The sequence below is a fragment of the Corylus avellana genome, chromosome 3 (genome assembly GCF_965113065.1).
Source record: "Corylus avellana chromosome 3, dhCorAvel1.hap1.2, whole genome shotgun sequence".
NCBI lineage: Eukaryota > Viridiplantae > Streptophyta > Magnoliopsida > Fagales > Betulaceae > Corylus > Corylus avellana.
Window position 1 is genome coordinate 580024 of NC_142492.1, and position 22280 is coordinate 602303.

The following is a 22280-nucleotide window of genomic DNA, read 5'->3' on the forward strand; positions in this document are numbered from 1 at the left end:
ACGCCAAACATTACGAGTAGTCATTTACCATTTGGCTACACATTTTTAAATGTTTTAAGTAATAGTTCTTATTGAATTAACGATTTATTTTAAATTTAATTGTAATTTTTAAAATCAGTGAGAATTATGGTACGATCAACATACAACAATATATAGACCCAAGCCATTGATTTAAGTGAACAGTGCAATACCTTTATACCATTTGACTAGTCTAATCAATTAAGAAAGAAAATACAAGTAAAGAAGTAGAGCCCTTCGAATTACGACTTTCTCGGATTTGCAGTTTCCAAAGCCAATATTCAAACCAGGTACATTTTTGTGTTTTTCTATTCAAACCAGGTACATGTTGGCATGTTGCACCAACTTTTCCCAATACCAAAAACAAACACGTTGGTCCCACTACGCCTCAATCAAAAGCTTCTTTTCCTCTTTACCTTCTTTTAATCACTTCCTCCCAATTTTGAGTCTATAATCTGTATTAGATTGTTATTGTATATCAAGGTGAATCACATGTATATGTAGGTTGTGGTGTTATGTGTCACGTCAACAATTATGATTTATTTAGTGATAATAGATTCCGATCAGTTTGTTAATGTATTTTAAATAGTACTTTTTGTTTTATATTTTAAAAAATTGATTTATTGTAATATAAAATAAAAAAAAGTTTTGAACGTTTAATGTTTTTATTTTGAAAAGAGATAGCAAACAAGAAGACACAAATCTCCTTCAACACATTCTATAAATTTACAATGTGTTTTTTAATACATGAGAAGTGCATGATTTTTTAATAGAACCATTAACCTTGTCAATGTATATAAGACAGTTTTATAAAGTAGGTTCGAGAAAATTCTTCCAACACAATTTAAAAAAAAAAAATTCCATCCAAACATAGGGGAGAAAGAAAGGTTTACCAAACATATTTTTTTTAATATCAATGATTAAATTAACATAATCAAAAGGAATTTGATCATTATTTAAAAGAGCCAACCATCTTCATCTTCCATCTTTCTTCTTCATTACTTGGTAGAGTGGCTTTTCTTCATAACACTTTCGCCAAAGATGCTTTCCCTTCCACCTCCACCTCCACCTCCACCTCCACATTCGCCTCCAACCCCAACCCCACCCCCACCCCCACCCAGAAAGCACACAACTTCAATATCTCTCGACGAAATTGTGATATCAAAACAAGCTGTGAATCAACAAAATCGAGCACCAAACAAGCCAAATCCAGACGAGAAAAGATCAACAAACCCACCAAGATTTCACAAGCCTCACCCTCGCCGGACCAACCCAGTTATATGGTGTACTTCGATTCTGTGTCTCATATTTAGCCTCATTCTCATCTTCTTTGGAGTAGCAACTTTGGTCATCTTTATTGCCATTAAACCACGAAACCCAGCATTTGACATTCCTAACGCAAACCTCAACACCATCTATTTCGACTCACCGGAGTACTTCAATGGGGACTTCACTTTCCTTGCAAATTTCTCCAACCCAAATCGGAAAATCGATGTAAGGTTTGAGTATTTGGATATAGAGCTTTTTTTTGCCGACAGGCTCATAGCAACCCAAGCTGTTCAGCCTTTCACTCAAAGACGAGGCGAAAAGAGGTTGGAATCAGTTCACTTCATATCCAGCTTAGTGTTTTTGCCCCAGAATCTTGCAGTGGAGCTTCAAAAGCAAGTTCAGAGCAACAGAATCACCTACAGCGTAAGAGGAACTTACAGGGTGAGAGCCACTCTTGGTCTGATTCATTATTCTTTCTGGTTGCATAGCAGATGCCAAGTAGAGATGACTGGTCCGCCAACCGGCATTCTACTTGCCCGAAGCTGCAGAACAAAGCGATGAAGAAACAGAGCATAGTTCTGGTCTACTTTCTTACCCCCTGTTTTTTTTTTTTTTTGTTGTGTGTGTGTGGGAGTCTCCCCCTTCTGCTTGAATTTTGGTATTCAATCTAAGAAGCAATTTTGGTATTCAATCTATAATACGTATAGAACAATTTTCTAGTCAAACAAAAAAGTTGAAATTCTTATCCCAGGAGATGTTTTCATAGTCCTCACTTTCAATATATGTAGGCAGTGGTTTCATTTCATATAAAAGTATTGTTCTTTATTAGGTTGGTGGTCCTTGATAAACAAGTTATCTGACTTAAGGAATTCACCATACTATCAATCAGCAGCTTGCAAATATAGCCGGAGACCTGTGAATGTGAATGGAAGCATGTTAGAACCAACCTTCTAAACAGACTGCTGAAAGGAGGAGTTATCTGCAATTTTAAGCACGCACTTGTAGGTTTTAGTACTGGAGGACAACTTGCAGAAAAAGGCTAAAAGAGATCTGTGGAGAATCAACTAGAATTGTCCACATTATCTACTTTTGCTTTTCCTTTACCTGTGATCATGCTCTCACTTTATTCAAACACTATCCATATAATAATTTATTTATGAATCTTTTAGTCTATTTAATCTGAAAACATGGCCAGGTTTAGAGTTTTTAAAGGTAGCAGTTGAATTTAATTCTAAGAATGCATAGGAAATATTCCTAGATCAGTCGTATCTCCAAAATCAGCCCTAAAGATTCCCAAAAAACACATTTATAATAGTGTAATGCTATTTAATGAACTGTTATAAAATTGACATACAACTAAGATAATGTAGATGAAAAAATCAGCTCCTAATTTTTTTTTTTACAAGTGCTAATCTAAATACTGATTTTTACTGTCATATCAATATAATAGTCTACTAAATAGCATTATTCTTTATAATATTGTGAAATGCAAGTTTGCTGTTAGAACAATACTACACAGTTCATTGAATCTGAACACCCTCAATCCCATCAAACATCCTACTTACAACAAAAAAGGAATAGATTGACTTTGATTAAAGTTCGTAAAAGGGCAGCAATCAGAACTTAAACAATATGCAATTTATCCAAAGAAAATGAAAATGGACAATTGGCTTCAGATATCTTGGAGGCATGAAATACTGAAGGGGAGCAGCTCTCCCAACTATATGCTACTCCTAGCCTACATAAAAGAGTTGTATAACAGGCTTGAAATGGTGACTTGGTCTCAGTGTTCAAAGAGGTCAGCTAAAATCAACTAACACTTGTCTCAGTATTTCCAAATGGTGACTTGAAATTTAACACATTCTTATTTTAAACTGACAAAAAAGCTTATTACAAACTTCATAATTCTTGAAAGACGTACATTTTTCTGTGGAGTCGGCATTAGATAAATACTAATTGGAATGGTCTACGTATTCAAATTTCTACAAATTAGAGGCAGTTTACCTTTTTTTAAAGAAAAAACAAAATTACATTTTTTTGTTTTCCACTACCGTTCCCAAGACCATCTCTGATTCTTCTCAATTACTCTTATAATCTGAACTTCAGCAAATGTCAATCCTAAATTCCAAAGTTTGAAAATTATCACTATATTACCGTCAGCTTCCAATATAAGATGACACCGATTAAAAAAGATTATGATTTAGAACATCATGATGGCACCATTCCAAAAGACAAGCCCATCCACCAACAAGTCTGGTGCACAAGGTACCATCTTCATGGGGACTGGCCACTTCCATTCTGTTCTGGACCCTATCTAGGCTCCCTTTTATCATCACTACCATTTCCTACAAATTCTAATTCTCTTATCATATATGTATCTCCGACCATCCTCTCTCTTCCTAATCTTTAAGCCAACCCATTGATCATTCAATCAACACTCCCGCTTCCATTCCCATTCTTATTAAACACAGACTCCTGACAACCATCGAAATCTTATAGAACCAATTATTTCCTCCTATTAGTCACAGAGGAAAGTCTTAAGTTCATTGGCAAAGATGTCCTATGAAACAAGTTCAGACCGAAACCTTTATACCATGAATTAATAACAAAGAAAACACACTTGATATCATGCTAGAAATCCCTTGTAGAGAGATCCATGCTACCTGGCATGGAGGAGCTTCCAAGTTCAACAAGGTTGTCACATGCTTAAATACTAGAAGAGCAGCACCTAGACCTTAACAAAATTAAGCGAATAGCAGCAAAACTGGGATAAAATTGGGCCAAAAGATCCCAATTAAGATAAATTCATAAGGAAGTAGGATATGTGTGTTTATTTCATTGCAACGATCCGCCAGTATGTATATAACTCAAAAATGCATCATAATGATCCAAGACACGAAACTTTCAAATTTTAACAACATATTTTCAATTACTATCCTTAAGAAGATGCTTCTGAAAATTTAAGTAATCACCTTCACTAAACACCCTAAGAGATGAGATTACAATTGAATAAGAAAAATGTTGAACCTCTTTCATGTTCATCTTCCATTAAACTTCAGATGGTGTCTTGGCCACAATCGACAATGCGTGTAACCCACTCTGCAATTCCTCTTGCAACAAACCATAAACAAGCCTATGCCTCTTAACCAAACTCTTCCCTTCAAACTCCTTAGACACAACTTTCACGTTGAAATGCGTCTCCCCATCACTTCCTCTAGCGCCTGCGTGCCCCGCGTGCTGATAAGAGATATCTTCCACTTCTAATTCTACAGGACTAAGCTCCCTCTCCAATTTCTCCTTAATTCTCACCCCCCTACTCCCCAAAGAATCCGAATTCGAACTCTGAACCGGGCTTTCTTCAACTCTAGCATTAGAATTCGACCCAAAGTTTCCATTTTCAGCACTGCCATCCATTTGGGACAGCGAATCCGATATCCCCACCGGGTTTTCTTCAACACCCACATCAGGATTCGATTCAAAGTTGACACTTTCAATACCGCCATCGACTTTTTCTGACATCGAAAGCTTGCCCTTTTCGGCTTCCACAGCCAATTGAAGCGCCTTCTTCTGCATCAGCCTTAACATATTCAAGAACCCATTATTCCTCGAAGGTGTGAGACTCTGCTGAAGCCCAAGAAGCATTGCGAAGTCCGGCGAGACCCGCAGAACCTCCTCGACGGGCCGACCGGAGAGCCCATTGACGAGCAAAGCGGCGAGTCCCTTGGTCAGGACCGAGTCCGAATCGGCCTCGAAGACAACATTCTTGTCCGAGTCCAAGTAGGCCCTGACCCAGACCTGCGAGACACAGCCCTCGACCTTGTTCTCCTTCGTCTTGAACTGGGTTCCGAGCGGCTTGAGGTTTTTCCCATAGAACAAGAGCTGCTCGTACTTGGCTTTGGGCTCTTGCACGGACTGGAAGAGATTGACGATTTCTTGGAGCTTTGGTGGGAGCTCTTCTATCGGTTGCAGAGGCAGAGAGCTTGATGCCGATGCTGCTGCTGCGGATAATGATGGTGATGATGGGGTGGTGGGGAGTTTTTGAAAAGAGATGGTTTTGAAGAACGAGAGGCTATGGGGTTTTGGGGATATGAAGGTTTTATGGGAAAGGAGAGGGTTTGGGAATTTGGTGGTGAATAATCGGAGAGAGGCTGAGATTGAAGACGAAGACATGGGGGGGAGTCGGGTTCGATTTTGGAGCAGAGAATTCCAGAGAGAGATGGGATTCTAAAACCTCGTCGTTTCAGAGTTAGATATCTGCTATCTCTATTGAAAACGTGATTTTACCCAGCGGGTTTGTGTCCCAAAAAAAAAAAACGTAGAAGAAAAAGAGGTGCGAAAGCTTCTTTGAATATCAAAGCCAGGTTTCGATCCTGGGACCTGTGGGTTATGGGCCCACCACGCTTCCGCTGCGCCACTTTGATTGATGAACATCATTCGGTTAAAAGTATCTAAAACCTTATTAAAAATAACACATCCATTTGGTTTTCTTATTAGAGAAATCAAAGTTGCACCAAAGTGCAATGACACCTCACACAGTTGGTAATTAAAAAGTCTAAAAAACGTCGTTAATAGATTGTTACAATTGTTTTGTCGAGAAATAAAGTTATCAATGAGGAAAGTATGGTGGTTGATATAGTTTGATGTGATGCAGTAAAATATGAGAAGAGAATTAAGTTGGTCATCAAGGGATCATATGAAACAAGCCATGCTTAATTAGCAAACTGCAAGGAGCTTGATGAATCAAAAATTAAAGAGGATCAAATCATAAAGATATTATATTATGCATGTATGGATTGCGCGTGCATGTACGTATTACTCTATGAATTACATGATAGCATTATTAATTCTATTTCTGCTTAATTTAATTTAATTTAATTTCCCGCATATTAATATTAGGGACTATGAAATTAAACATCTTAATTAGGGACTAATTAATTTCTTGTTCAAAATGCGTGCAGTATATTATATTCATAAAGATTGCAATCAAAGATGGAATCGAAATCAGCTCAATTCTAGAAGCGTAATTAAAGTGGAAAAAAAACCATTAGTACTTTGTACATGAACAGTGAACACTGTTAAATGCTGTAAAATTGAATCTGGACCATAAAATAGTTTTCCCCATTTCATTTACTAGTATTTATGGGCTGCTTAGAGATATGATTCCTTAGCTAATATATGATAGAAAATATTCGGAGTCAATGAGAAAACCAACTGTCATTCTTCTTTGGGGGAAAAATTCTCTTGGCTTTTATTTTTTTTGTTGTCCAAATAGCCAGAAAATCATGGGTTTTTAATTTCCTTTAATACAAAATCAGAAAAAACTTCATAACTTAATTATCTGTATTCCGTATATATATATATATATATACCATATATATACCGCTTCCTACAGGCTTCCAGGGTTTCATATGTGGTAGTATACATATATGCTTTATTCATCAATCAAGGATGGGGAAAAAAAGAAGAAACACAATGCAATCAAGTTCAACGCCGACAGACGTTGAAAATCAAAGATGTTGGTCCAATCTTCCTGAAGATCCTTTAACAATGATACTCAGATGCCTATGCTTTCTTGACCAACTCTCCTTTCGCGGAGTCTGTAAGCAGTGGCGTTCGGCATCACAGAATTTCCCGGCGCAATATGGACGGTCTGCCGCCGACGACCCACTTTGGCTCATGATCTCGAGAAACTCCACGGCTACTAAATGGGAGTTTGGGGACCCCTCCACCAGCCGCATATTTACAATCGATGTCCCAGATTTATGCAGGAGCAGCACAAGATTGGTGCTCTCAAACCATGGTTGGCTCCTTGTGTTTTCCTCTGAACCTTCCCCATCTCTGTTCTTCTTCAATCCATTCTCTCGAGCGCGGATAGATCTCCCATGGACAACTGACTTCTCTGGAATGACGCACATGTTGAAGTTCAGATATCGCAGGACTATAATCTATGACTACATTCCTGTTTTTGCTCTGTCAGCACCCCCGACCTCCCCCGATTGCGTCGTCTACGCCATCACCTATATCGACGAAGACAAGATTCGAATCAACTTCTGTCGCCGCGGCGACAGCAGTTGGAGTACGAGAAGAATTGAAGACAAAATTCCCAGAACAAAATTTGCGCCGATTAAGAATGCAATGGTCCATGCTGGGATATTGTATTGGGTGGAGAAGCAGGGGGAGGTCAGGGCATACACAGAGAGTGAAAAAGGCGAGAAATACAGACATTTTAAAAGAGACAATAAGCCTTCCAGCGATGGCAATGTTTGCTCATACGTGGTAGACGACTGGGAAGAAGGAAAAGTGTCAATTTGTGTTGATTGCAAGAGGAGGAGGAGGCAAGTGATTACTCTGTTGAAGAATATCGAAGACCCAATCGAGATTGAAAAATTGCGAAGCGATGATGACAAATATCGTCTAAACCTGAAACGTGATGGGTATGCAACACCGGCACCGTCGTGGCTGCGGCTGGATAGTTTCCCTGTGGGTTCTTGGTGTCTCTCATCATCATCATCGGATGATAATGGTCCAAAATTCTGCAATTGGCATAGGCTGAAAACGAATAGATGCCCAAGTAATTGTGGTCTTTCTGGGGATTCTGTTTGGATTGAACCCAAATGGATTGAGCCATCACTAGCCATTGCATGGAGTAGCTAATTAACATGTTTTTGTGTGTCACAGTTTATGAATTCTATTAAATATCTTAGCCTAGCCTCTTTGTTAGCTTTCACTTCTCGGAGATTCATTGTTATCGATCCTGATCATGAGAATGTAGTTAACAATTGGCTAGAGATGTGTTTAATTAGCCTTTTCTATCCTCTCTTACCCCTATGTTATCCCCATCCAATAATGAGCTTATAAGCTGGTGTAATGTGAACGATGAATTCAATCAATGAATTAATTAAGTACCAATTATTATACTAAATTCCTTTGAAATGAGACAATTATCTTGCATCGGTGAGACTCCCTTGCACCATTGGTTGTGAACGGTATATTTGCCAACCGAGGGATTTTAAGTTTCCATTAAAGTAAATTTCAATCAAATTGCTAGCAGAGTTTGGCCACCCCCAAATATGCTCAAAAAGAGTGGTTGAACCACTTCTAAGGTCATGGGGTGGTTTGACCATTACTATTCAGCACGTTAATGAATTCAACCAACTTTTTTAGATCTAATGGTAGGTACCTTTTTTTTTTTTTTTTTGCTTATTCCAATATGTTAAATTCAGGATAACGATCATGTGGTTTGTTCAATTCTACAAAAATAATATTGTTTGTATTTTTTTCATAAGATAATTTTTTTTTTTTTTTTTGAACATAAGATATACTTTATTTATTTATTTATTTTTTTTTTTTGAATCAAGATATACTTTATTGATAAATCAATGATCAACCAGGGCAATTGACATCACTCATATCTGAAAATAATTAGGATTTCAATGCTCCCAACAAGTTAAAAAGAAGATTGTACATGGCATAACTTTACATTAAAAAGTCTAACGGAAGAACTTATTTTGATACCTGAAAAAGTCTAACGGAAGAACTCCATAGGTAGGGGTGTTGAGGGAGCGAAAAAGACCTTCGAGAGTGAGCTCGGGCTCGGCTCGTATAAGCTTAACTCGTACTCGACTTGATTATTAAATGAGGCGTTTCGCGAATACAAATATTGGCTTGAATATTAAACGAAGCAAGTTCAACTCGACTCAGTTAAGCTCATGAGCAGTTCGTATAAGGCTCGAATTGGTAGTTGTTCACATAATTGCTCATATTAATATTAAAAATTGATGATTTTTTTTTTTTTTTAATAGCATCATTTTCTTATAAAATGATGCATATCATCTCTTTTCAAATCCAAGTAGCGTGCTGTATATTGACTCAGGTTCCGTACTCGGTTAGTCAGGCTAAGCAAATGCTCATTGCAAACTGGTTTCTTGAACCGTTTAAGAGTACTTAAAGTTTAAATTTATAATAAAAATAAATAAATTAAATTAAATATAAGAGCCACGAGTTGGCTCGACTTAGCTCGAATTGGAGCTCGATTTTTTGGCTTGTTTTTAAGTTTGGCTCAAGCTCGAGTAAAATTTAAACAAACCAAACTCAAACAAGGGAAACTCGCTCAGACTCGGCTCGTTTACACCCCTAATTCCTAATGACTAAGGCATATATATGAAACTTTCTCCATGTGACGCTCCTGCACTATCTTTATTATCTTAAATAATTAAATTTATAATTTTATTAGGTTAAAAATTTATTATAAATGTAATTTAACATAGCATCCTAACCGACATTACAATTTATCTATCAATTCAATTAAACTATTAAAGTAATCTACCTGTGCTCTACTTTATCCCTCATTTCAATTAATATAGTCAATATATAAAAATTTTAAAAATTGAATTTAACTTTTATTTGAGGTAATTTTTAAGCTCTTAGGAAGTTGATTCAACATGAAGGAATTTCACTTGTTGATCGAGCTCGTTCTTTTTGCAGTTACTTTCTAGAACCCAAACAATATATGATTCTTAAGTCACTTTAAATATATATGTAACAGACAGGAGGATTTCTTATTATTCGAATACTCATCATCATCATTAAAGAGAAAAACATTGTAGACCTACCCATTACAAAAAAGTTTAAGATTAAAGGATCAACTTTTACAAAGCAAATGAACCCCACATGTCTCGATCTTTTTTTAAAGAAAAGTTACGACACATTCCAAGAAGAAATGCGTCCTCGGACAATATGTTAGAGGAACAAAGCAAACAAATTAAACTTAGCATATATATATATATATATATGAAAAATACTAGGAGTCAATAAGTTTTCTATATTTGGTCCATATTTTCTTACAATCAACCATTGGATTTGTGAGGTTCACCATTGACTTATATAAAATCTACATAAATCTACAAATTCAATGGTTGATTGTAAGAAAATATAGGCAAAATATGGGGAATTTATTAACTCCTAGCATTTCTCTATATATATAACATGGAGAAATGATAGAATCTAATAAAACTCTCATATTTTGCCAATCAAAATCCTAGGTGGCAAAGGGCACATAGCTCAAGTTGATATAAAAAGGCATATGGCCCAAGTTGATGGCAAATGACATTTTGCCACTTAAAATTTTGATTGGCAAAATATGGGAGTTTTATTAAATTCTAACATATCTCTATAACATGTTAGTCCAGGTGGCTGGTTGACAAGTCAAACAAGAGCCCACACGATCTTTTTTTAAAGAAAAGTTACAACACATTCAAGAAGAAATCCGTCCTCGGACAACATGTTCAAGGAACAAAGCAAACAAATTAAACTTAATTTTAGAATATAATTAACATGTCAGTCCTGGGGGCTGCTTGACATAGGGCTGTAAATGAGCCGAGCCGAGTCGGGTATTAGCAAACTCAGCTTGGCTCATTTAAGAATATACTTAATCGAGCCGAGCTGAGACCCCTCTGCTCAAGATCGGCTCATTAGAATAAACTGGTGCTTAGGATCGAGCTCAGGATCGATTAAAATTTGATTTTGGGCGAGCTGAGCCCATGAGTAGCTCAACTCGGCTCACACCTCGTTAGTGAAGAATCTCATGCAAGCTCAGGCTTAGCTAATAAGCTGGCTTGAAAATTTTATTTTTAATAAATTAACTTTACTTAAAAAATTGATTTCTTTTCACCATTTAAGCATTGGGCCATTCAATTTATAGAAGTGAGCTGACATGGTGTTTGCTTCTTTTTTCGATGTGGGACAAGGAAAAGCTTCACAAGTATAACACGCCCAAACTCTATCTCTTTGTCTCGTTCTTTTCTCTCTCAACTCTGGTTCTCACTTCTCTCCCTCTCGCTCAGCTTCACTTCTCAACCCAACTCTCTCTCTTCTGTAATTTCACAATCTCCCTCTCGCTCAACTTTACTTCTCTTTTCTCTCTCAACAAGTGTGCTGTGAATGAGAAAAAAGAGCAAGTAACCACCAACCACCACAAATGCTCTCTTGGTCCCAACTGCCACTGCAACGTTTAGAGTTTTTTAATGGTGTTGGGATGAAGATTAGGTTGCAAATCTTGCCCTCCTCCATGATTGAGAAAAGCAAGCATTTTTTATGCTCTAGTCTAAGTTTTGCAGATATGGGAAGAAAAGAGGAAAGCCAGATTTAGCTATCGACAGACAAGGTTGAAGAAGGAATAAAAGAAGAAGAAAAGAAAAAGATGAAGAAGTGTGATGGAAGTGGGAGACGAGGAATGAAAAAGAAGAAAATAAAATGGAAGAAAGAGCGAGTGGCGTGGGTGAAGGTGGGGGAAAGTGGAAAGTTGGTGTAAGAGGAGTTTTTGATTTCGTTGTTTGTCCTTTCAGGCAAGCGAGCAGCAATGGCTGACCACCTATGACAAAGATAATCAATTAAGTATAAGCCTAAAACGACATACTTTTGACTAAGAAATGGTTTAAAAAATGGTTACAAAATGGAATTAAAAAAAGTTGTTATTATATATGTATAATTATAATTTAGGGATAAATGTAAAATTGGTCAATTTGGTTGGCTTAAATTACAAATTCCATTATATAATTTGTTATTAAATAATCATATGATTTAATGATCAATAGATAATGTGATATAACCATATAAATTTCAATGACAATACATTAATACTTCAATTGTGGTTACAAGTAACACATTGTTGAATCCAATGTTAATTACTCAATTTGATATTATACGAATGCATTATCATTGTACACGAATATTATGATTAAGTATTTGAATTGTTATTGAATCATATGATTAAGTATTGATTTTATATATTTGTAATATTCAATATATATGTATAATTATAATTTATAACGTATATGAACTAATTATAGCATACATTGGAAGTTGGAACGAAGTTTCTAGGTACTTAATTATTGTATTAGTATCAATTTGCATACTTATGTCATATTATATATGTATAATTTGTTATTAGATAATCATATGATTTAATGATCAATTGATATTTGATCATGTGATATAATCATATAAATTATAATAATTAATGACAATACATTAATACCTCAATTATGGTTATAAATAACACATTGTTGAATCTAATGTCAGTTACTTAATTTAATATTATATGAATCATATTGTCATTGTATATGAATAATAGATTAAGTATTTGAATTGTAATTGGATCTTATATAATATAAATTACTTAATTACTATTATATGTATTTAAATTTATATAACTATTTTTTTGTAATATATTAATATATTTTGTGTGTGTGTGTGTGTGTGTATATATATATATATATATAAAAGATCTATTAACGAGCAAACGAGTCGGGCTAATGAGCCGGGCGAGCTCGAGTTAAACAAGTCGAACTCACGAGTCCTCGTCGAGTTTAATCGAGCAAGTCGGGTATGTGTCACTAGCTAATCGAGCGAGTTTCAACATTAATAACGAGCGAGCTTGTACAGTGTCGAGCTCGAGTTCGAGTCGAGCTTAGCCAAGCGGGTAGTGAGCGAGCTGTCGAATGTGTCGGCTCATTTACAGCCCTAGCTTGACAAGTCAGACAAGGGCCCACACAGTTGTTGACTTCTGTAGACACGTGCAAATAGTGTTGATACTTATTTATGTGCACTGATCATGAAAATGATCTCCTCGGTCGAGCACTCTTTGCAGGAAATTATTTGGAAGAATCCTCCATATATAATTAGGATATAATTAACATGTTAGTCCTGGTGGCTGGTTGACAAGTCAGACAAGGGACAAGGGCGCACACTGTTGTTGACTCCTGTTGACGCGCGCGCAAGAAGTGTTCATACTTATTTATGTGCACTGATCATGAAAATGATCTCCTCGATCAAGCACTCTTTGCAGGAAATTATTTGGAAGAATCCTCCATATATATATGGAGGATTTGGTGGACCAAACATGATCCAACGCCCAAAACAAAAAGTAGACATGATCGATATTTCAAACTAGTATACCATGATCACAGCAAGTGCTCGGTTGGCTCCTAATCTGAAAGCACAAAAATTCTAAAGTCATTGCAGGAAGATTGAGGAGTTCAGATTAACGCTAGCTTAAAATAATAATATTAATAATAATACTTTATTATTTTACCTAATGCAACTATATATGAAAGGACCCAGGCATCACCAGTCTTCCTCGACCCCGCTACAACGTTAACACGGACACATACTTTATAATCTATATATATAAGCACTCAACAATTTTTTTAAAGAAAGAAATCTCCTTATATTCCTATATGTATAAAAATGTGCTGTTTGAAATGTTTTTTATTCGTGTAATAATGCTTAAGCTTTAGTCTCTCCCCCTGATCCAACCCTACCCAAGAAAAAATTCTTGACCCTTACACTACATTACTCAGGAGAACTTTAGATTCCCATAAATTTGAGGGTTCCCACAATATATATATAGAATCCACATTTCTTCAATGTTAAAAATATCCTCGTCTAATATCACACAAATGAAATTTAACTCTCATTGTGCCGACCCATTTCCCATGTTGTGGTAGTTGGGGAAAAAAATCTTATTAACCCGGAGAATAAGGCAAATTAGAAAATCTTACGTTCAAAGGATCGAAGGACTCCTCCAATGAAAACATTAAACATTGATAGTTACATTCTCAAAAATTCATACTTTTAGATATCTATATTTATATATATATAGAGAGAGAGAGAGAGAGGGAGAGAGAGAAAGAGAGAGAGTCAAACTAAGTACGTGCAACGACGTTCGAGTCCTCTGATACCTTCAAGGCTTCAATCATTCAAGGTTCCTTTCAAGCCATGTAAGTGAACATGGACGCGCGTTGGGTCTAAGGCTACATTTTTTCTTCTATTTTCAATTTGAAGTCTCTGTCTCTTAAATTATTTTTTCCTTAGCAAATTAATATGTGCAGTATAATTATTTATTTAGGCATGCGATTATGCCTTGAAAGTGATTACGTAATTTGTTGAGCCCATCGCTGAATCCAATTATTAATTCGCATATATACCAAGTTCGTCGGACCATTGTTTAGGTGTATTTCCAGCTGATTTGGGAGATCGAGCTGGAACCTCCTTGCAATAGTAAGCTCAAGGATACGTTTCAACAATATTCTAATCAATAAAGTACTAGCTAGAATCTAAAAACAGTAGCTTATAATTCATTATTTCAACCATTAATTGGCCAAAAGACGGCCAATCTAAAAAGAACAAGATTATTCAACGGTGGATCAGGATCACATGATGGCGCAGTTATTTGGATAGGGATCGTCGATGACTTGATGATAGTAGTTGGGAAATGGTTGATAATACGCAGGAAACTGTGAAAAGCTGACAACACTTGCTGAAGCACCCGTCGTCTCTTTTGAAGTGTCTGCTTTTTTCTTCACTTCTTCCACGCTCAATATGGTGGCATAGCAAAGCTTCTTCCTTAGCGAGCGGGTCAAGTTAGCCGAGTCAACACCTTCGCCACTCACCACCAACTGATCGTTTTCTGACCCTTGGATTGCCACCGAGCTCACACCTGTTCGTAGAATAACATAACACATATTATAATAAGCTCCTAGCTCGATCGAGTACTCTACTTCTTAATATTAATTAACTCTATAAAAAAAATTTAAATACAGTACGTACCATCTGTTGTTGCGGCAATCTTCATGGCCTTGGCTCTGCATTTATCACTGTTCATTTGCACCTTGATAACTATTTTTTGCTGCTCCATAACATAACAAAAGCATACTATATATTTAGTTTACTAAGCCATAAACTTTAATTTGTTGCATGTTTTCTAGAACTATAAATTAAGTAAAATCAAAGTTTCACAATTCGCTTTTTGTTGCATTGTAGCAGGTGTAATGACTCTTACCTCCATGTTTTAAGAAGCAGAATTAGAGGAACAAGAAAGCTAGAAGTGGCTTTTTCGTGGGAGAACTCTTGGGAGCTTGATCTGTGTGAATGGAGAAAAAATAATAATTCAAGGTTCATATTTATAGGCGTGGGATCAGATCGAGGAAAATTGATGGTTCTTGCTTGGGCGCCAGAGTCCAGAAAATATATTTTACACGGACCACAAGACTATTGACTTAAGTTAAGGAAGTTGGGTGAACTCGCATATTACGAGAAAAATACACTTTACTTTTTTAGACTATTCACTTATTTATATTTTTAACCTTAATGTTTAAAAAGTAATATTTTACCCCTAAAAGCATCTAATATTGACACTGAATTCCATAAAGTACACTTTACCCCTTAAAGAATTTTAAGTTGATATTTTACTCCCGAAATAACTAAGTTTTAAAGGGATAAAGTGTCAATTCAAAATACTTCAAAGGGTCAAGTGTCATTGTGTCAATGTCAAATACTTTGTGGGATAAAGTGTCACTTTTTAAACCTTATGGTTAAAAGTGTAAATGGGTAGATAGTTGAGACCGGGAAATAAAGTGTATTTTTTCCTAATTTTAAAATGGAGGAGTTTAGATGAATGGTTGAGATTGTAGGGTTTGGAATGTATGACTTAAGTAAGGATGCCTGTGTTAGAGGAGAGCAACGTAGGTTGTCCCACAATATTGCTCATATATGGAAGTCCCTCTCCCCTTATTTCCTATATAAGTTGGGTTTGTCTCACATTGCTAAAATACAAGGAGCTCTTCTCCTTTGGCCTCTATATAATGAGGTCCCTTATGTACAATATACTCACTCAATAAATGCAAGATTTAGCTTATAGGGCTTTAGTGTGTAGATATAGGCATATTGCCAAAACACCTTAAATATTGTCTCTTTCTGCAGTTAATATTTTATATTATGATTTCTTTCATGGTATCAGAGCTAAAAGCATCTCCAGCAAGGCTTTTAAACTAACTTTTAAGTTAAATTTAACAATTTTGGTGCTATAGTAAATTTTTATATTTATGAAAGTTTATTATAGCACCTTCTAAACATTTTTATTCTTTATTTCTCCTCTATCTATAATAAAAATAAATTAATATTTAAATAAAATAGATAATCTGTTGAAGTTCATTATGAAAAAGTAGTAGCTAAATTAAAAAAGTTGATTTTGAGTGGCTAAAATAGACATCAACTGCGGGAGATGCTCTAACACCAATTATTAGATTCTGGTTTAGTTCTTTTGTTTTTATTTGTTGTAATTTTTTCAGTCTTTTGCTTTTATTTCCCGGTAATTTCTCTGGATTGTTTTCCAATAACAAAACTTTTATTTTGCAAGTTTATTTTCTATCAATTTCCCTGTAATTTCTCAGCTATTTCCTGGAAGAATAATTTCGGGGTTCTCAGCGTTGATTCTCATTCAGGCATTTTGTCAAACACCTACACTTCCGTTTTTCACCACAACACTTCCTCTGACGACTTCTTTACACCCAGTTGTGCTTCTTCCTCTCTTTTTCTTCTCTCTTTCTTTATTTCTCTCATGATTTTGTCTATGATCATTCCATTATCATACGGCAAAGCCATGTCATATGAGAAGAATTTGTTTTTCTTTAATTCCTTTAATGAGAGCCTGTTCAGAATCTGTCCAATACCTGTTATAGCATCTGTCTCTGCCCAAGGGGTTGGTGTGTATAAGTCGTTTCTCCAGCTCCTGCTCATAATATTCTCTCCTCTGTTCTCTACTCTCTTTTTTTTTTTTTTTTTGCAAGTTTCCAGATGTATTGTTCTGCTAGATGAAAGGACCTTCCCATTTATTTTCTTTTCTATGTGACCGTTTTGTTTACTGTGGTCATCAGTAGCTGCTACACTTTCTATTCTCTCCAAAATTTTTGATCCATTACTCCATTGCCATCAGACTCAACCATCAAATATTCCTTGTCCTCCCTCCATTACTCCGTAGACACTGTCCAGCCTTTCTTCTCACTTCGGCCTTTCTTCAAACATCACAACCAGTCAACCATGGCTTCCCAATCATCATCATCTTCTATTCTGCCAGCTGCCCACACACTTTCAGGCATTTCTTTAAACACTTCTGCTCACTCTTTTTCATCTAACACACAGATTTTCTCAATCTTCTCCAAAATCACCGGCCCTTACCGATGGTTTGTTCTCAAATCTGCATTTCATCCTCTGCATGTCTCTCCATCTTATCTTCTTGCTTTCTTCCATTTACTTTACAAAATATAGTCTCCTACACCGAATATTGCAGCCCCTTGTGACAGCCTATCATCCCCACATGGTCTCTCATCCTCATCCAATTTCCCACTCACACCTTTTGTTCATTAAAATACTATCCTTTGTCTCCCTATTGGGTTTCGGTGAAATGCAAAATAAATGGCATCTTTCCCTTTTCTTTTGGTCAGCACTTACAAAGTTACGCAGCCCCCAACTTTACGCATGGTTCTTTCTCACTAGCTTCCACACATTTTTCCACTTTCACACATGCTCCATTTCTTTTCAATTTATTTTCTTCATTTTCCTCTTGTGGACCTCCTTTGTCTGGTAGAAAAGAGAACCAGCAAACCGAATTTCTCTCCTCCTGTAGTGAGTAAATAAGATGTTACTGACATCTTGAAATTTGTTAAAAAAAAACCAAAATAGTCTTATGCTTATATCGTGACACAACTCAAATTCAACACACGAACACGTACGAATTACCACCCATAATTGAAGTCCAATGCTTCTCTTTCTCAAATCTTGTTTCTTTTAAATTCCCCCATATGATAATCTTATTGCAACGTTAACGCGCGCGTCTTTAGTTAAGGAAAAAAAGGATTCTGATTACTTTGAGTAGCTAGTAAAGTCAAATGATCATGAAGGATATTTGAGCTGGAGATTTCATGCAAGATTAATTCGCGCACGAGTCTAACTAAAATAAGAAAGAAATTAATAATTGGTTTTTCGTTGAAGGTTAAATATAATAAGAATAAGTAGTTGAAATCACATAATTAAACTAGGTTAAATTAATTTATAAATATAATTTGTAAATCGAAAATGATACTTGGAGACTCTCTTAATTATCTCTCTAATTAACAAGAGGCAGGCGTTGTTGAACAAAAGACTAGCTACTATACGCGTTAATCTGTTCCCACGTCCCATTATTATAAATTCGTTTTTATCCAACTCGTGCTTTATTTTGATGTCATGAATCTTTAATTTGTCAGTGCTTAATTTGGTGATGTTTGGAGGAGTCTTTGTTAATTATTACTTTGGCATGGAGTTGATTCGAAAAACATAGACAAATTTAATTAAACAACAAAAGACTTTTCTTATTCAACCTTCAACGGTTTCTAGAACGACTGAAACGTACAGTACTTTGCAGTACTATAATAAAATTAAGACACCATTGATGCAACAGATCAGGCTGTCCCTGTGCGTAAAAAACAGACTGGATAATATTTATTGAATTAATATGGCTTGATCTCGATCTAATTTCACCACTCTAATTTCCCCTTGTGTAGAAAATTTATATATAACAAGTAACCATGATAATTTGTTTCCATAGGAAATTAGTTTTTAGTCTCATTACTAGCTAGAGACAGATTCTGGTTGAAACAAATTAATAGATCCCTGGTCAAATGAACTGACATGGTCTCTTTCTTGAATGCCCCTCCCATTCCGTCTTCTTCTTGGCTTTGGGAAGGTTTGCTTAAAAGGTCCAAAATGGTGCTTTTACTGCTATTTCCTTAGGTTTAATTAAATGTGGAGGTTTTGCAGTCTCCTTGGATTCCTATGAATCCGAATTTCAAGCCTATTCCAAATGTCAATTTGGTTTCTCTTCCTTCTTTTAATGTTGCAGATTTGATTTTGGAAGAAGATCGCTCTTGGAATGCCTCTCTCTTGGCTAATCTTTTTGAGCCTAGTACTGTCCAGAACATTCTCAACATTTATCTACCCCAGCATAGTTGTATGAATAAGTGGACTTGGGACCCTTCTCCTACAGGGACCTTTTCAATAAAATCTGCTCATGATATCTCGGCTCTTCATGGTGGCCGTATCTCTCCTCTAGCTGAGGATGCCTAGTTTTTCCTTTGAGGACTTAAACTTCAAGCTACGCTTAAGCATTTGTTGTGGAAAATAGCTTGGGATATCTTACCCTGTAGGGCTAACATTAGTAGATTTGTTGTTCAAGATGTAGAGGAGGCTTGGGATTGCCCTTTTTGTAAGGGTCCTCTAGAGACTCTTTGTCATATTTTTTTGGAATGCAGCTTGGCTAGATTTCTTTGGAGAAATTCGCCTTGGCCCTTAATCATTGATGGCTTCTCTAATAAGCCTATAGTGGATTGGATTTTAGCTATTATTTTTCCTGCTCAATCTCTTGCTATTCCGGATTATGATGTTAACAAACTCCATTTGTTTGCAACTATTACTTTGGATGATATTTGGAGGGCAAGAAATATTTTAGTGCATGATGGTGTGGAGCCTGTGCCTTCTAGAGTTGCTTTCCAGATTTTCTCTTCATTGGAGCATCATCTCTCGGCTTGGAGAGATTCTACCTCTCATTCTATTTGGGTTCCTCCTTCAGTTAGTTGGCTTAAGAGGAATTTTGATGTTGCTGTTTGTGGCTCTTTTTCTGTTGCTACGGGAGTCATCACCGATGCTTCTGGAAACGTTATCATGGCAGTTACTCATAAGTTAACCTCCACAGATACTCTAGCTGGGGAAGCTTTTGCTGCTCTTCTCACGTCTCATATGGCTGTCTCTCTGACCAATGACAAATTTTGTATAGAAGGGAATGCTCTTTTAGTAGTGTTGGCTATTAATAATCCCTCCCTCTTCTCTTCTTGGTGCTTTGCAAATTGTATTTCTGACATTAGTGTTACTTTATCCTCCTTAATTTCCTAATTAGAATGCTTTGAAAGTGTCTAGATGTGCCAACTTTCGTACACATGCTCTAACTAAGTGGGTCACTTCCTATCTTGTTTTTGGAAGCATTCTCATAGGGTCTCTCATTCTCTCTTCCATTTGGATCAAAGGTGGAAAAGACCCTCCCCTGTAACCTTCTATCTCCTTTATTCAATTAAAAAAAAAAAAAAAAAAAGTAGATGCCATATATGTAGATTATAACCTCAATTTATAATAAAAACGATAATACCTATAATAACACTATAATTAAAAGTTAAACCCTCTATTACACTAGATAACACTTTTTGCTAAGTGAGAAAAAATATTTTAAGTGCGCCTAAAAATATGCTTAGGTTGATAGGTGCACCGGACCATAGGGACGGCTGCCCCTCATGATTTCGTCTTAATGGAAATTAAAGAACCATAATTTTTCTGGTAATTTTGGACTGCCAAAAAAAAGAAAAAAGTGAAAACTTATTTTTTCCAAATAAAAGCTATTACTGTTGGTTAATTTTTTTTTTTTTTTTTTTTTTTTTAAATGTCCGCACAAGAAGGGAAAGGGAGATTCAAACTATAGTGACTTCTGTTTCATTAAGCGTGACCCTAACCGATTGAGCTACCTCTTGGGAACACTACTGTTTGTTAATTTACTCCTTAATCTGATACAATTTTTCTATATATAGTTCATGAATCAAAATTAGTTATTTCATTAATTTACTATTATTATGCCTCCAAATTAGTTAATGAATTGAATCAAATCTCTATGCTCTTAGTGACTGCTCTCTCATTAAGTACAAAGCATGGATATATCCATTAATTAATAGTGAGTAATGAAAATATCCCAGCCATGCAGTTCATGCACTAGTGGTTTCCCATGATAACATTAAGCTCGATCGTGTCAAATGAATCTATGAAATGGAAAACAGTCTTAGATTATATGTCTCGAAGGAGATGGAAAGGGGACGAAAATGACACCATTACTTTTGTGGTAGAAGATGGAATTATTGTTCTATATTCATTGGGCCGAATATAATGAAAGTTCAATGCTTAAATTTTGTTTTATTGTATTTAATTGTGAATATAATATTACGTCATTTAAAGTGTTTAAATAACATGATAACTTAGATATGGCAAATTGTTGATCTCGATCGCATGCGTGTAAGTACTAGGGGTTGAGAGAGAGAGAGAGATGCATGCAACAATATTTATGAGTGCATGCATATGATCAAAATTATGGCATTAATCCACCAAGAAAAAAATGTATGAAACTTGTATGCATGGGTGCGATGAATTAAATTAATAATGGTGGCAATAATGCCATTAACTTGGACTATATATATAATGCAAGAAAACAAACTTATACACAACTCAATTAAGCACATAATAAAGAGAGATAGATAGACGGATTTTCACAAGAACAAAGGAAAAGAGATGGAGGGGGCTGTGGGGGAGAGAAAGAAGATCAAAGGGAAAGAGAAGGCCAGTGCAAGTGATCAAACAAACAAAGTGGACGGAACTTTTCATGTAAACTTCGAAATGGACATTAAGAAGACTGTCAATATTGATTTTCCCACTACTCTTCAAGAGTTGAAGAAGCATATTAAACTTGCTGGAAAAGAGATTGTAGGAGACAAGGGTAAGACAAACTTGGATTCATACGAATTCACCTATAGTGATGGAAGGAAGAAGCACACTGTCAACACTGAGAAGGACTTCAGGGAAATGCAGTAAGAAATTGTAGCTTAATTAGGGAATTATTCATCATCTTTTTCCTGTTTATACATTATATATAGTTTTATTAATTAATGGACAATATTACAGCATAAAATCATCCCATACAAGGAAATATAATTAAATCAGTCTGGCAAATACGGGAAATATCAGACTATATTAATTCTAACAGTTTTAATGACCATTTTTTCAGGGAGAGCTATTATTCAAACGCAAAGGTGGCTCCCCCGGCCCCCGATGATGAAAAAGAAGGATATTGAAGATGACTATGGCAATATTTTATAGTAGCACTGGATGTTTCTCTTTTTATTTATTTTACATATTTAAGGTTGTCACACGTACACAGAGCTAGCCCCTGTCTCTCGTATCAATGATGTACGTTATCAAGAAGCATTTTAATAATAAAGTATATTATTTATCTACAATTTTATACTCCCATACAATAATCTAAAACGGAGATGTTAGCGTCTTTGTCTTGGCGTAAAATTACTTTTGAAATA

General features: G+C 35.8%; 4 protein-coding genes across 5 annotated transcripts; 2 read left to right on the top strand and 2 right to left on the bottom strand.

Moving 5' to 3' along the window:
• Positions 1-873: 873 nt before the first annotated feature.
• LOC132174617 (Late embryogenesis abundant (LEA) hydroxyproline-rich glycoprotein family) lies at positions 874-2644 on the top strand. Of its 2 annotated transcripts, none has more exons than XM_059586250.2 (2): positions 874-1868; positions 2177-2644. In XM_059586250.2, the coding sequence occupies exon 1, from the start codon at positions 1060-1062 to the stop codon at positions 1846-1848; it is 789 nt and encodes a 262-aa protein (XP_059442233.2). In that variant the 5' UTR covers positions 874-1059; the 3' UTR covers positions 1849-1868; positions 2177-2644. The 2 variants fall into 2 exon arrangements, with proteins under 2 accessions (XP_059442233.2, XP_088370178.1); XM_088514052.1 differs by having other exon boundaries at positions 2117-2180.
• CPSUFE (chloroplast sulfur E) lies at positions 2112-5538 on the bottom strand. Its single transcript, XM_059588291.2, has 2 exons — positions 4315-5538; positions 2112-2200 (listed from the first exon to the last, which is right to left on the bottom strand). Exon 1 carries the CDS (start codon positions 5455-5457, stop codon positions 4336-4338), a length of 1122 nt encoding a protein of 373 aa, XP_059444274.2. The 5' UTR covers positions 5458-5538; the 3' UTR covers positions 2112-2200; positions 4315-4335.
• A 1197-nt stretch (positions 5539-6735) lies between these two features.
• LOC132176497 (F-box/kelch-repeat protein At1g57790-like) lies at positions 6736-8128 on the top strand. Its single transcript, XM_059588730.2, has one exon. It carries the CDS (start codon positions 6736-6738, stop codon positions 7939-7941), a length of 1206 nt encoding a protein of 401 aa, XP_059444713.2. The 3' UTR covers positions 7942-8128.
• A 6370-nt stretch (positions 8129-14498) lies between these two features.
• On the bottom strand, positions 14499-14983 carry LOC132174616 (heavy metal-associated isoprenylated plant protein 47-like). Its single transcript, XM_059586249.2, has 2 exons — positions 14896-14983; positions 14499-14785 (listed from the first exon to the last, which is right to left on the bottom strand). Exons 1-2 carry the CDS (start codon positions 14981-14983, stop codon positions 14499-14501), a joined length of 375 nt encoding a protein of 124 aa, XP_059442232.2.
• Between the last annotated feature and the right edge of the window lie 7297 nt (positions 14984-22280).